The 15,778-nt window shown below is 37.4% G+C and overlaps 1 protein-coding gene across 2 annotated transcripts in view; it reads left to right on the plus strand.

Moving 5' to 3' along the window:
* The window catches only part of NWD2 (NACHT and WD repeat domain containing 2), a 54,209-nt gene that overhangs the window by 13,132 nt on the left and 25,299 nt on the right, over positions 1-15,778 (plus strand). Inside the window, exons 2-3 of one of the 2 annotated variants that reach the window (XM_032108901.1) lie at positions 7,929-8,017; positions 12,784-12,900. In XM_032108901.1, the coding sequence (XP_031964792.1) occupies positions 7,929-8,017; positions 12,784-12,900 (206 nt within the window). Of the gene's footprint in view, positions 1-7,928; positions 8,018-12,783; positions 12,901-15,778 lie in introns of those variants that run through there. The other variant, XM_032108902.1, reaches the window with a different exon arrangement.

Below are 15,778 nucleotides of genomic sequence, written 5' to 3' on the forward strand. Positions count from 1 at the left end.
TGACAATAATGGTTTGCAAATTGTCATGTTTTCTGGAGCTTTTCCTAACTTGCTTGCTTTATTAAATGAAAGAATTAGACATTTTTGAATTCCTCCACTTGTGCAGTTTGCAGAGTGCAAAAGGCTCTCCCCCGTAGAGATTCTGCCTTCAACCTGTGGTGTCGCTGAAGCTCCTGCTGTTTGTTGGCATTTGCATGCAGACACGTCTGCGTTTCCGTGTTTGCCACAAATCACAGTCAAGGGACACAAGGACACCTATGCACCCAAGGAGCAGTCTAGGAGCATTTGCAGGCTTGGGAAAGGATTCCAGGTCAACCTAGCTTTTCTTGTTTTGTTTAAGAACATCTACATATAAGGGTGCTGTGTTCCCAAGGGGTAATGTGAGGTTAGTTAATTAGGACACGATATGAGATAAAATTCTCCTTCAGAGTCCTCATCCGTACCATCACCACTAGACTGACAAAAGAGTATGTACTGTTTATTTACTGGTTGATTTATTTATGGATTGAGAGATTTCATGCAGACTGTGGAAGTCAGTAAGGTATCAAAAGATACGGGTTTTCAATATGTGCCAAATGATAGAACTTCATTTAAAATCTGCTGAGATTAGCAGATCTTTCCATTAACTTCACCAATGTTTGGATCTGATTCCAAAATTTGTTTCATGTAAGCATGCTGCATACAGAGTAGAACTGTCAGAAACCAATATTTGTTTCAAATTGGGAAGACAATCATGTGAATAATGAAAATTTGAATCTTGACGTTTGTATATAGGAACCACTTTTCCCATCTGTTATATCAGTTTAATATTGATGTTTCCCCTAAATTCTGTATTTTAACATGGTTCTTGACTCCTCTGATTTTATTAGTCAACTCTTTTTGGTTTTAATTATTTGGATGTTACTGTTAAGCCAATAGGTGGCACTGGTTAAGCATATTAGCAGTCAAGATGCAGGGCATTCTATAAAATGACACTGAGAAGTCTGGCCATTATAATTTTTAAAACATAATTTTAAAAAATACATGTTGCATATGTTTACTTACTGTTTATGTGGTTTTTTACATTTGACATCTTACTGAACTGACAGCATGGAACATTTCAGAGAAAACTATGCCTCTTTTAAAATCAGGTATTGTTTGATTTGGGGCTAAAAAAGAAGAGGTAATTGCTGCAACTATAAGTTTTAGGCTTATTATTATACCCTACATTATGAATCCTGCCTAGTTAGGTCATTTGTTTGTTTAAGTGTTCTGGTGTAGATCACAAATTTGTAGTCACATCCTGTCATTTCTTCCCACTTTTGAGAGACACATTTCAGAATTACTTACCATCTTAATGTTATTTTTCAATATTTATTCTGACTTTCATGACAAGCAGACTTTCCTTTGGGCTGAAATGCTTTGTCCAATCTTGTAGTTATGTTTTTTTAAAAACTGAGAAGGTTGAGTCACGTAGACTTTGTGCACGTCTCGTGAGAGAGCTTCAACCACCAGATGGAGTGAGGACATGCAGCTGTGTTACATCACAGTAATGTTGCAGTGTTTTGCTAATCAGAATTTTTTTGGATGGTTAGTTAGTTGTGGGGTTTAGTTGAATTAATGAATGGTCTTCAGTCTGTCCAATTTCTCATTTGCCTTCCAGAGAGCCAGTAGAGATCTGAAGGTTGGCATTTTTGTTTGGGGAAGGGACACTGGGAATTGACCCAGAGCAGCCTGTTCCCATTCCCAGTCTACCTAATCTTGGGAAGCTTTGGATGCCTATTCTAATGATCTCTCCCCACAGAAACTCCAAGGGAAAAAAAATGACAAGTGTCCATGGAGTTCATTTTCTAGGATGGCAAGGGTACTAGGGAACTCAAGGTTTTTTTCTACCTCTCTTACCTGCTATGTGATTCAAGCTCAATTATTGCTTGCAAAATGCTCTGATTCTGAGATGAAAGGCACTATAGAAATGCAAATTACTTATTATTATGGTATTATTTTCAGAGACAAGTTTTCCATAATATTTAGGAACATGTTACCTTCTGGTATTCGAAGTTTCTAGTAGCATGGGTAATACACAATGCTGTTGTGCCTTATCAGTAAAAAGCGTAGTTTAAAAGGAATAATTCAGTTGAACAGTCAAATGGGTCAAGAACATACTAGCATTAAGAGGCTTGACAGCCACTTCTTACTTGGCACTGCTGCTGAGTAATTTTTAACCTTAGATAATTAAAGTGCTGAAATTCTCACTGCAGCTACTAGACAATGGTTATAAAATACCCACTTTTTTTTTAGTATTGCAATGCATTAAAAAATCCTGTGGCAACAATCTGTCCTACCCTTCTATCAAATCTAAGCACTTAAAAACTTAAGAGAAAGCAAACAGCTGGATATCTTAGTGAACATGCATTCAGGACTAGATCAGAAGTTCACTGCTCATCCAGGGCTTCCACAGTTGCACAAGAGAGTCCAACATCATGTGTTAATACATGTAACGGTGTGAAATGTGCAGGGGACTATGGCAGCAGAGAGGTGGGCTGAAAGCCGTGAGGTGAAGACTTCCAGCAAGTGTCTCTCCTGACCACTGCAAAGCACAAGAACACCAAGAGTGCAGGGGATGATAAAGAAATTGTATCTTCCACACATACAAGGAGCTGCTCTTTCTTGGGTGACTGCCTGGAGATGAAACCTGTAGACAGCTCTGTGACCCCATATGACAGTCATTTCTGTGGTGCCTTAAACAGCTGCAAGAGCAGCTTTTCCTTTTTTTTTTTTCTTCTTTTTCTGCGTAGGTTCTTCCAGGTTCAGCTGCCTGCCGCAACTTGTTATGTCAGTCAGCAATTTTCCTGCTGGCTCTCTCAAGCTGGGTATTGCAACGTTCCTCTGTCAGTCAAAAAGTGGTAGGGCAAACACACTCCATGCTTAGGATTTTCCTCTGCTTGAGGGCCTTAGCTTGCATCATGCATGGATATGGTTACTCACAGGTTACTTTTCCATTAACAGATTGTCAACTTGAATGTGCTGCTCCTTTGATAGTGGTTGAGGGCTCACTGTCCCCACATTGGCACCTCCTTTGCAACACAGGATAGGCGAATGGGGCTGAGCAATCTCCTTGTTCAGCTGCATTGAGCCTTGACTGAGTAGAGTCGTTGTGTGACTGCTGCCCACATAAATGAAAACAGCCGTTCACATCACTGTACTCAGACCAGTACACCACCAGCAAGGAGATAAACTGTTTGGTCTTAGGACTGAATAACTGCTGCTTGGGAGTGGGCAATTTCCATCAGGCTTATATGTTAACTCTTCCTGTTCACTTGCATCGACATTTTGAAATTTTCTTCAACAGGGCTGTGTTCCGTGACTTAGATTTATCCCAGAGATTAATGTTTGGCAAATCTTTGTAAATCCGCATCATCTGTTTACTAACACAACAATGAAAAATGTACTTGCTCTATTAAAATAAGTGACTTTAATAGCAGAACAGCTTGTGTTTGAAGGTCAGACTTTGGCATGGGAGTAGTTCACACTAAGAAGCAGCACCTTGGCATATTCTAATGAAAACTGGCAGTGGTTTGACTGAGCTACAAGCCTTCAGAAATCACACTGCACACAAACAGTTGTGTTTATTGGACAGGAGAAAGGATGTAGATGGATATGTGACTAATTCAGTTCAGTCCTCAGGATTACCCTGGGGAGCATGAGGAGAAGGAGGCTGCACATTCTTAGTCAGTTCCAAGTGCAGGGGTGGGCAGGGCAGTGTGGTTGTGGAATGGCTTAGGAGGCAGCCATCTGCAAGAGATGGCTCTTGTATGGGAGATGTGCACTCAGCAAGTCACTGTCTTGTGCAAGACTTGGGGTTTGGGTTCATTTAAATAGTGGAGAAAAGTTTAGGGTTGGGGGGTTTTTTTTAAGTTTTCTTTTATGTTTTATGAGATTTAGTTTCATTCCCACAGTTTATTGTGAACTATTATTTGTATTTCTGAGTTTCAGAATTAACATCAAGAGGTGTAGAAAGCTCATCTCACAACTACTGTCTCATTTTGTCTGCTAAAAGAATGTAATTTAGTTAATCCGTTCATCTGCAGCAGCAGCCTGGAAGGCGGAATTTGCCTGTGTGACATTTTTGTTGTTAGGAGCTGCCAGCTTCACAGATTTGCTGTCACTTTAAATCAAGTTAGATTATATTTAATTAAACCAGCTTATCTGCCATCCATACTAATTACCATAGCTCATCTTAACTATATACACTTCTGTTTCCTTAAATTTTCAAAACTTATTTCATTTACAGGAATTCTTTGAATTAATTAATATAAGCACCAGACTCAAATTCCAATTAGATAAACACATTCCATTAGATATGGAGGTAGGAATAAAAATACAGAATAGGTATGCTGAGTGTCTTATCCAGACCACAGTTCTAGTTGAAGAAATGTTTTATCTATTTCATTTTTAAGATATTACAAACGTAGAACTACTCCTGCAGTGTGTTGTTTCATTTTCTGAACAAGACTACACATGTTACGCTGCAGGGAACAGCACCATGTTCTAAAACTAGAGCCAGCGGGGTTCTGCGGTACAAATCCTGTGGGCATAAACACGAAGTAGCAGAACTGTTTTATCTGTTGTAAACCTCAGACAAAATATTTCCCATTTGTCATTTAATCATGTTTACTTTTAAATTCTGCTTTTTTCCAATACTTCCTTTTTTTGTTGTTGTTCCTGCAACTTAGACTTCTTTAGATCCCTAGTAAGAGTGTTCTCTCTGCTGTCACGCTTAATTAACTGCAAACAATAACTGTGTATTGTTGCTTCCTTAATAACCAAGCTGTAGTCATGATTGATTTTCATTTAAAAAGGCAAGTATCATTTTGTTTTATCTCAGTAATTGAGCAGTAAGTTGGTTTTCAACAGAACTTATTCTACTTGATCATGAAGATATGATGCTCTGCATTTTCATAAACTTCCATGCCAAAATTAACCTGTATTAAGGCAAAGAAAATAGAATATATAGTCTTCTATGACTGACTGATCTAAGGGTCTCAGTTACTGTGAAGTTAAAAAATGAAGCATTTCAAATAAAGCAAACTACACAGTTAGCTTTTATCACAAGGTACAGCAACACCATTGCTTTGGAGCCAAAATATTGCTGTGTTGGCACCATGGCACCCTCTGACTAATTAGCCTTGTTAGCTGTGTGCTACATTCTGCAAGAAAAGGATGACTTAGACACTAAAGCATGAGAGGAAATTAATGATTGTGGATCCTGAGGAGGGAGAAACTCATCCATCCCTTTTATTTACTGACACAGGCAGCTCTGAGCTGAGAGTGCTGGTTTTTTCACTCAATTCCTAAATAATTGTAGGATGTGTCTATATTCATCGAGATCTGCAAGTGAAGTAAATCTCTCAATCATCACTATCTAATACACTTTGACTCACATCATAGTGGGGTCTTGGTGTGCATGAATTGGATTCCTTTTCGATGAAAAACTGGAAGATAACTCCAGGTGCTCACCAAATGCATTCCAAATGTTTGTGAGGGTTGAGCTCAATCTAAAGTAAAATGCCCTGAAAAACATACGGCATGGGCATTGGGTCCTTGGCACCAGCTATTTTACTCTACAGCTTTGCTCCCACTAGCCCAGACAGGAGCAATTGTCCTCCCAGGTAGTGTACAAGCAGCCTGGATAACTAAGTCAAACCTGCAAGTTCTCCTGAGAGACAGGATTACTGCAGGTTGCAAGGGGTACTCAGGTCAGGTCACTTGGGCTAACCTCCCTCCTGAAGTGCTGTCAGCAGAAACTTGGTCGACCATGAACTTGTCTAGTTGAGTCTTGAAGTGCTCCAAGGACAGCAGAGCTTCTTCTGGTGTCCAACCTGAACTTCCAAGCTGTAGTATGTTATCGTTGTCTTTGTTGTACTCTCTGGCACAAAGAGCTTGTCTCCATCATCTTTGTAAATGCCTTAGAAGTAATTGTAGGCTGCAGTTGGGTCCCTCTTACACTCTTTGCTGGACTAAACATGCCCAGGTCCCTCTATCTCTCTGTGTAGGCCACGTGCTTTTGGCCTCTATCTCAGTAGCTTCTCCAGTTTCCTCCCTCTCCTCCTGATTTGGGGTTTCCAGAGCTGGGCATAGCAGTCCTGGTGCAGCCTCTTTAGTGTCGGGGAGAGGAGCGTAATAACTGCGCGAGAGAAAGTGAGGCTACACTCCTCCAAATGTGCCCAGAGCAGGGTCTCTTATTGTCAGTGTTCAAATTGGATATATAAAAGCTCTGCACTTTAGATTTAAGGTCTCATCTTGCGTGGTGCATGGACAGTCAAATGGGAAAGCTTGTGATGAAGCAAGGACTTTAATACTTCTTGGACCATTGACAGAACACGTAAGCATAGTTAGTATGTTTTAAAACATTAAAGCATAAATACATACTATTACATTATTGGACTTAGAGAGGATGTTTGCTGAAAGCTACTATGTCTCTGAGTTTTTTCCACATCAAAAGTTTGTGAAGGAAAAATTGTGGTAATTCAGATAAATTGGATTAAACCTGACTGTACTTTTAAGCCTTTTGGTGTGGACTTTCTTACTTTTTTTACCTTTTACCTTTTTTATTTCATGAGAAATAATTCTCTGGATGTTTCTGGATTGCTTTCTGTTCATGAAAATAAGTGGTAATTATACTACACTTTTGTGTAATATTCCAAATATATACTTAAATAGTAAGAAGGATATTATTAGTTTGGTGTAATAAGTTAAATTACAGATTTCACACTTTCCTAGAATTTTTTAAATAAAAACATTATAAATCTGTGACTATGATTCTATGAACAGACGTCTGACTCAGATAAATCAGCTGTGGCTCTGATTGTGGCTCTAAAGCATTGTTGGATTTGCATATATTTCTCTTATTTGCAACAATATGGGAAACGTCAGATCAGTTGCAATCTATTGTTTTGTTTCAGTGCAGTTACACAAATAATGTGTGCCCTGCAGTAGATGTTCTCCACCATTCATGAGTTAACACTTCATTTTTCATCATATGGCACTGAGAGCTAGTGGTTTACAACAGTTATGTTCTATTTTTGAAAATAACTTAGCAACAGTGCTACCTCTGTGTGGTTTCAACTCAGTTACAATATAGCAAAATCCATCACATATCATAGTCTTGTGAAATAGAATTTAGTATCTACAAAAGATTTCACTACTAACCGAATTTACTGCATATTTGACCATATGTGCAAGTGGTATGTTTTATATGAATGTGTTCAGATTAACTTGGACATACTGAACTTAATAATAATTTTGGTTTCATTGCCATGTTCTACTTCATTATCAAAACATGTCATTTTGCATGGTAAGAATAACATGATATCAGCGCTGAGCATTTAGTATTATAGGAGGAACCACCTGGGCAAAAGATAAATAATGCTATTAATGATAAATAATACTTTTAGGATACTATTAGGTTAAAGATGGTGAAGAAAGTGATAGCATTTGAGACAATGTTATTAGTTCATGTTGTTGATTTATTTCTAAGTATTGAGATCTCTTTCACCTTTGGTATATCTCTTTGTTCCATGGTGTTTCTTATTTGTAAAATTCAGCTTTTTGGAAACTAAATAGAAGTCAAATCAATAAAGAAATTCTGACTGGTGAATTACAAAATGAATTCAGCTCCACTGAATTGTAATGTGCTGCAAAATTAAGATGCATATGAAGCACAATTTTGCCACATACCAACACATTTACATGATTTTACATGTATTGTTACACGTGCAAACACTTCCATGTGTTTGTACAACATACAATTTGGGGACTAGATCCCAGCACTTGATTTTCATTAGTGCTCTGTGTGTGTTAAGGGCTCATTTTTAGTGAAAAATCTGTATCCCTGACTAAAAGAAGGGTTTATATAAATATTGTTAATAGCATCTTTTTCCACAATGCAGATACAATAGCAGAAAGGAGGGCCCTAAGAGAACATGTGTATCCTAAGCTGAGAGAATTCTGCAGAGAAAACTATGGCTTGGAATTTCAGGTAGGTTTCATTGTGTTGAATCTTGCATTACTTTATCTTGAAATTAACTCTATTTAGAACAGATAACATTTTTAAATATCATTGGTAAAACAGAAAATTACAAAAACTTTGTTTCACAGAATCACATGCAGAATTGTTGAGGTTGGAAGGAACCACTGGAGGTCATCTAGTCCATTCCCTGCTAAAGCAGGTTCACCTGGAGCAGGTTGCACAGGATTGCATCCAAATGGGTTTTGAATATCTCCAGAGAGGACTCCACACCCTCTCTGGCCAATTTTTTCCAGTGCACTGTCACCCTCACAGTAAAGAAGTTCCTCATATTTAGGCGTAACTTGCTGTGCATCAGTTTCTGCCCATTGCCTCTTGTCCTATTGCTTGGCACCACCAAGAAGAACCTGGCTCCTTCCTCCTGACACGCACCTTTAGGTTATTTGTATGCTTGGATAAAATCCCTTCTCATTTGTGTCTTCTCCAGGCTAAACAGGCCTAGATCTCTTAGCCTTTGATGTACTTAAATTATTTTACAAGCAGATTTGAGGTAGATTCTGAATGGATGAAAAAACACCACCTCTATTTTAGATATTCAAAGTATATAAGAAGAAATAATGTTACATCTAATATACTGTGTTGTGCTTCTTGAAACCATACTTAGGTTCCACTGTAATGTGGAAAGTAATTTAACCAGGTGAATACCAAAACTGATTACCAAAATGAATTGAACATGGAACATATTTATTGTGATTCTACGCTATGGAATTTGCTTCCTTTGATGTCAACTGTAGCATTCCTATTGCTTCAGTAAGTTCATGTTTTCCTTTGTCTTATGAGAGACATAGACCCATGCACATCTTTGGCAAGAGCCAATTAGTAATAAAGACAGTTGTATTTGATTTAAAACATGTGTTTGGCATCACTGTTAAAGTCACTGGTACTTTAAGTCAGGTGTATCCTAATTCACGGTCCCTTATATGTCAGCAGGCCTGGAAGAGACCGTTTCTCTGCTAAGAGAAACAAATACAGCTTGTGATGTTGTAAAAATGTTGTTCAGTTTTCCAAAAATTCTGGCTCTGCATCCACAAGCTTTCCTCACATACTTATTGACCCCAAAAACTCATCTCTCCAGAATGTAGCTTAGTTGGAAATAGCTAATGCCTTTTAGGCAACATCCTGTTCCTCCCAGTGTATTATTCTTGATGCACATGCAGCTGGTTTTTAATCAAAATAACAAGTTCTTAAATTAGGATATTTGGTTTTAATTCCCTGAGTCACAGTGGAGTTGCTGAATCTGCATGGTGGTAAATTCCAGTGATTTTTGATTATGGCTATGAAAGAATTTCATCTGAAGGTCCTAGCTCATCAGCTGGTTGGGAAGTCCCAGCTGCAGTGATACATGAAAGGAATAGCAAAAGATATTTAAATAATATTTTTCTTGTATTACTACCATGTGATATTCATGGAAAATATCAACCCCTTATTTCTGTAATCTTTGAGGAGTCATCTTGGTGAGGGAAGTGTCTCTTCCAAGTAGATCATAATCCACTGAATTCTTTGTGAGAGGAAACATTTCTTTTTTCAAACAGATTGTAATGCATCTCCAGGGAAGGAGTAATTAAGTTTACTCTAGTTGATATCCATGGAAGCAAATTATTTTATTATATAGTTTCAACACCAGGAGCATCTTCAAGTGATATGAGGTCTGAGAGACAGCTCTACTGACACAGTTCAGAAAACTGCTAGAAAGCTATCCCATTTCTGTGGAAGCAAAGTAGGAAAATGTACAAAAATAACCAAGGAAAAGTAGTCTTTTGAAAGACACTCTGAGGTAGACTTTAGCAAAACATTTTTTTTTCTATTCCATACACTAAATTTCTTAGGTTAGTAGGCAAAATCAAGACTACAGTTTTTAGTGCAGTGGTGTGAATAAAGTATTGTGTACTTTTCAGATACAGGGATAAATTTATATTTCTGTGTACAGAGCAGAACACATAACTTTTCATCCTGATATGTAATCTTCTACTGACCAAACAAGAACTACTTTGCATGTGACTACTGCAAATGCACTATGCAGGACACCCTCTACCTAATAAATCATGACCCAAATGAAATGCATTTGAGTACATGCATTACTCCAACTTTCACTGAGTCACCTGGCTGCACTCAAAATTGTTTCAGTTGTTGCAAAGCATGAGATCTGTCAGGTGTCATCAGTTTGGTGGGAGCTGTTACTGAACATAATCACCATATGAGGGGAAGCAGAACTGACTATATTCAATCACACTATGAATGTGTTTGCTTGATGGACATCTTTTTCATTGTATCAGAAAATATTTCAGAAAAAGACATGTATTGACAAAGACTGAAAGCAGGTAAGCTGGGGAAAAGACTTTCAGAGCATAGGGTGGTTTTGACCTGAAATACAGTACTTTTACCGGGGAGGATGGAGAGGTTAAAGAAAGTAGTTGTAATTGAAAATTTTGGAAGATAACTAAACATAATTAATTAGCAGCATACACTTTTCTTCTTCAGAACAATGAACCATTTAAAATAATTTTCAACAGGATATATATGCTAAAAAGAAAGTGGAATTTTGCATGAATGAAATTTTTAGTTCTTTTCTTAAGCTCTTGGAAGTGATTAAAATAATTCTATCTCCTAAGAAAAATCTGTGAAACTGTAAGATTGGTAGGACAAAAGCTAAAGTAAGCAAAAGGAAACACTGAATTATGAATGAAAAGTCTCTTTTTATGTGACTAGTGTGGAACTGAACTAGACCAGTGACAGCCCACTGCGTGTAAGGAGCTCTTGCAGAGGGCACTAGTTGTCATACGACCTTGGAAGTTTTACTAGAAGTTTGAGTGGGTGTTTGTCACACATTTTTCCAAGTATAAGTAAAAACATGCTTCAAAATCAGATATAGTTGTCTCCTTGTTCCATTTCTTAATTTTGTAAATCCTATTTATTTTAGTTAGCATAATGAGCAACTGATGAGACATTTTGAAATTCTTGGTGTCTTCAGAGGTTTGATGGGTAAAATATTTACTCTTGCAGTACAAAATTATAACATGTTAAGATACTATGCGCTAAAACTGTTACCCCATAAAATAACAAACAGCCACTGAGCCCCTACAATTATCTGGTATTCCAGGGGGTTTCCTCTTCACATTTATAGAATTAATGTGATTTCTGAACAGTTAATTAAAATAAAAATTGCTTTCATGTTTCTGAAGAACCTGAGCAGCACAATAAATTCATTCAACAAGTAATTGAAATATTTCTTACTGTATGCTAAGATCTGTATTTGAAGGATTTTATAATGAGAATATTTAAGCTTTGTCATACATCATGCAGGTAATCAGACAGATGAATACAATGTGAAGTTCAATAAAAAAGTTGTATTAATAAATAACAGAGAGAGGAAGAAGGGAACAAATATTTTCCTGAGACTAAAAGAGAAAGGACAGCAAAGAAGTCAGTGCAAGTGAGGGAGATAGAGAGATTATTTGAAACGCAGTTTTGAACAGCAGAAAATGCAGGTTTCAGCAAAATTTTGCTTTGTTTGAGTCCCAAACTTTTAAGGCAGAAATAATCAATGAGACTGTTGGTAGTGAAATTGCACATAGGCATAAATAGCTCTAGGATTTGGTCTTAAACCTTGGTATTGGTATGAGAAATTTTCCAAGAAGATTAACCAGCTCTAAACTGCTGAAATTTAGTTTTACATCAACTCATTATTAATTCTTATATTAAGTCTTCAGGCTCATTTTATAATCTGTTTAGACAACAGCTAATTTTATGATTCTGTTTCTTGCAGAGTGCTTCCACAGTACAAACAACATTACAATAAACAATTTGGTAATATATTCATGTAATAATACAGTTTTGATTGGTTTTTTAACTGTCCATTTGAACTTCTTTTTGTTAAAGTTACGTACAAGATGTTAAGAATCAGTAGTAACTTAAAGGTGAGAGTAGTAGCTTGTACCATGAGTTTTGTTCCAAAAGTAATTCAGGCATATGATCTCTATCTTTTTAAATTCGATTTCCCACAGTAAGAATTGGGCCTTTTAGTTAAAATGTATGGTGAAATCACACTTAATCATTTAATTTTTTGTATAGGTTTAACATGAATGATTTCTTCCAGGAGTTTGTTTGCAACTAATTAGGGTCACAAAACTGAGTCTGTAGCTACATATGAAAGGCTGGACAGCAAGCTCTCTGCCACTGCATATCTGTACAATCTCTGCTTCCACAGTACAAAGAGCAGCTAACAAAGGAAGTATGATAATGGAGAACCATTCCTATTCTTTCTTTTGAGCCGTGTGCACAGGATGAGTTTATATCCTGTGGATACTAGTCACACAGGGTGTCAAACCATGGTCTTGACTGTGATCCATAGTGAGATTCCCATTAATTTTCATGGAAACAGGATTTTTTCAATACTTTTGTCATTATTCTTACCTATTCCTATAAGCAATTTAGTAGCAAATAAAAGACTACATCAAATCAAGAGCTTGTCATGCTAATCTCCCTATGACTATGAAATGAGAGATTGTCCCAGGAGGGACTGTCTGGGAGGGAAAGTAAGAGGCTGGAATTCTCATTTATATGAGGAAACCCTGCCAGTCTGTGTAAGGACTGGATGTAGACCTCATTGCTTTCTACCACACTGAAAAGCAAAGCTTAGTGCACAGGATGTTGGCAAAGCTAATTTTTAATTTGATTGGTAGAAAGGGCATATGGTAACTATGTTGCATGCTGTTTTCCAGGTCATAGACTTATACTGGGGAGTTGAAGCAGATGAATGGGACAGTCCTGAGCTGCAAAAGACTCGTATGAAGCTGCTAGAAGATTGCTTGAAAAGTTCTGCAGGTCCATGTTTTGTTGTGGGTATAAAAATAATGTTTTACTTTATAAGAAAAATATAATGTTATCTATCCTAACGTGCATGATTCAGTAACAAATGCGTGGTTTCTTCTTTCTAACATATTTTATGTTCATTGCTGTGCATTTGCTATGCAAATATTTCCCTATGCGGCTCTGTAGACTAACAGTGATTACTCAGTATTAGTGGAGAGGAAAGAAGGATCTTTTATGATCAGTCCTCGTAACAAGATGGGTATGATTGTACTACTATCACAACAGAATTATTGACAACTTGTTTAAGGAGGCCACAGTTAATTAATTCTTGGCACTTCTCACACATGCATTTTCAGCTGTCCTAGAAAGACTTAAAAAAAAAACGGCAGCAAAGAAGAACTCTCTGGTTTGACCAGCATTTGCTGTTTCGTGTCATAAACCCAGGACAATTTAGGATGCCAGGTATTAGAGAATGAAAAGACTGGAGTTGAGTGACAACCTGAGGAGGCTCTGAGTCTATGATATATACAACTGATTGTTCTCTCCATGGTCACTTGCTAGGCTTCAATGCAAAACAGTCTTAAGACCATGCCTTCACTATCCCAAATTTTCTTTTCTATATTTGCCAAGAAAATGATTTATAAAAAGTACAAAGTTTTTCTCCTTGGTACCTAAACATAGCTAACTAAGTCAAGTCTAATTCTTAGACTTGTCATAATAAGACAGAGAAAAAACTATAAGTCCTTGATTATTTTCTTAAGGGAAGAATGGTAAATAGTTAGTGAACTGAAACCACAGAATCCGGTGGGATGGAAGGGATGCAAAACGCTGGCTGCTGTGGAAGCTGGAGATAACATCTCTCCATGCCAAAGATTAGACAAAGAGCAACCTGTAGTATGTGTCATTCTGTACTTCTGTCACACCCTTACAACCATCCCTCTGGCTCTTATTCATTCACCTGTTTGCCTCCCTTTGTTACTTAGCTTCAGAGCCCTGGAGAACAGAGACTTGACCATAAGAACCCAGCGTTTGGAGTACAGAGTCTGGGCTGGGTTTGATGCTGTCACGACACTGTTTTTCACAAGCACACGCTGGCCCAGATCTCTAGAGAGTTTGGGTAGCTTTCATCTTGTGTGACTATATTTAGTTTTGTGGGTTTATTTTTCTACTTTCTATCTTCCCTTTGATGAAAAAACTAGAGCTGGAATAGAAAGGCATGGAGTCTTTCATGTAGCAACACCCAGTGTCCTTAGACATCGATGTTGTAAAATCTCTGACAGTGAAAGAAACCTTGTCACGTACTATTGCTGCATATTTTAGCAGCTCAGAATCTTGAAGCTTTTAAGAACTGCCTGCCTGATACTGTTACTAAGGAAATCAAGCCAAATCAGAATTTTTAAACAGAACAAAACAGTTAGTGAAGAGGTTGCAGTGAGCCAATGATTTCAATATTTATTTCAGGTTTTCCAAGGATGGGCCAAAGTAGTAGCTCTCCCAATGACTAGACTGGCAAAACCACAGAAATCTGTTTATGCACATTTGTTCTTTGCTCTGCTGTACCATAGTGAGATGGGGCTTATTTCATTTACAACAAAAATTGAAGATGATTCTACTCCAACAAGCATAATTAGTTTTAATTTATAGTAACATAATGAAAAATTGACTTTGGCACTGCAGGCTTTGGGCAACTTGCCATTTCTTGAGAAAGTTCTGTAAAATGTGCCACTTCTTTTCAGCTGGTGGGTTGGGGTTTCTTTTGTATTTATCAATTACCACTTTTTGAATTAAGACACAGATCTGGGATTAAATGGAACTATTCAGAAGTAGCTACTTGATATGGATTGATTTTTAAAAGTGTTTCTTTATGGCACTTTGTGCCTGCATTGTGATATTGGATGGAGAGAAAATGAAATTCGGTCCTTAAATTAGTGCAGTGAACTAGCTGGAAGTCCCAAGCTTTTCTCCAAAAATGAAACAGCAAAATCCAAATTAGCACATATTCATAAGCACAAGGAGGAGACAGTTCTGAAAAAAATGCGGAACTAATTTCCTGTAAACACTGACTTTGGGAATGTGCAGTTCTTCTCTTATCTGCTGCCTGACCTCTATTAATACTTGATTCAGTTAAGGGAGAGGGAAGTTGTTTGGGTTTTGGTCAGGTTGGGGTTTTTGTTTGTGTTTTTTTCTGCTGTATAAAATCAGTGCCTATTATACTATCATTTAAGTCATTTAAATACTCAAAGCTTTTACTGTAGGTAAATACGTACCATGCTATTTTTGATCTACAGAATAATTTATGAAGACTTATATATGAGGGGAAAATACTTTTCATACAAATTTTATGCAGAAATCTTGTCTTTGAAATCTACTTGGGAAGATTGAAATCCAGTATATTTATAATTGTGAACTGCTAAACTCTATATTGCACAGCAATGCCAAAGAAAAAATGCATTCAGTGTATCACTGGAACCTTTACATTTACATACATCCTGCAAGTTATAACACATAGGTGCTCTTTCACCTGCATACCATCACACAGTCTCTGCCTGAACTGCTGTCCTTACATGACTGTGTCCTGAAAGATCATAAAATGAAAAAGAGAAATGGAAATTAAATGTGAGTCTGTTACCTGTAAAGGTTCACTCAATTAATGCTTGGGATTGTACAAACCTTAGAGGTTATCTCCACCTATCATTGAAAACCTCTGAACCAACGAACAGTAAAAGCATTCTCTACCTCCTCTGAACAGCAATTGTAATTTACATTAGCCCTCTCAAATTACTGGCAGCTTGTTCTTAATTTGTACCTGTTAATGGTATCCATAACCAGTTACCTGTTGCTGCCTGCTCGAAGGAGCTGCCCTTCCCCCGCCCCGGGACCTGCCACGTGCTCTGAATCCCCTTT

This window comes from Corvus moneduloides, chromosome 5, assembly GCF_009650955.1.
Source record: "Corvus moneduloides isolate bCorMon1 chromosome 5, bCorMon1.pri, whole genome shotgun sequence".
In the NCBI taxonomy this organism is placed as follows: Eukaryota; Metazoa; Chordata; class Aves; order Passeriformes; family Corvidae; genus Corvus; species Corvus moneduloides.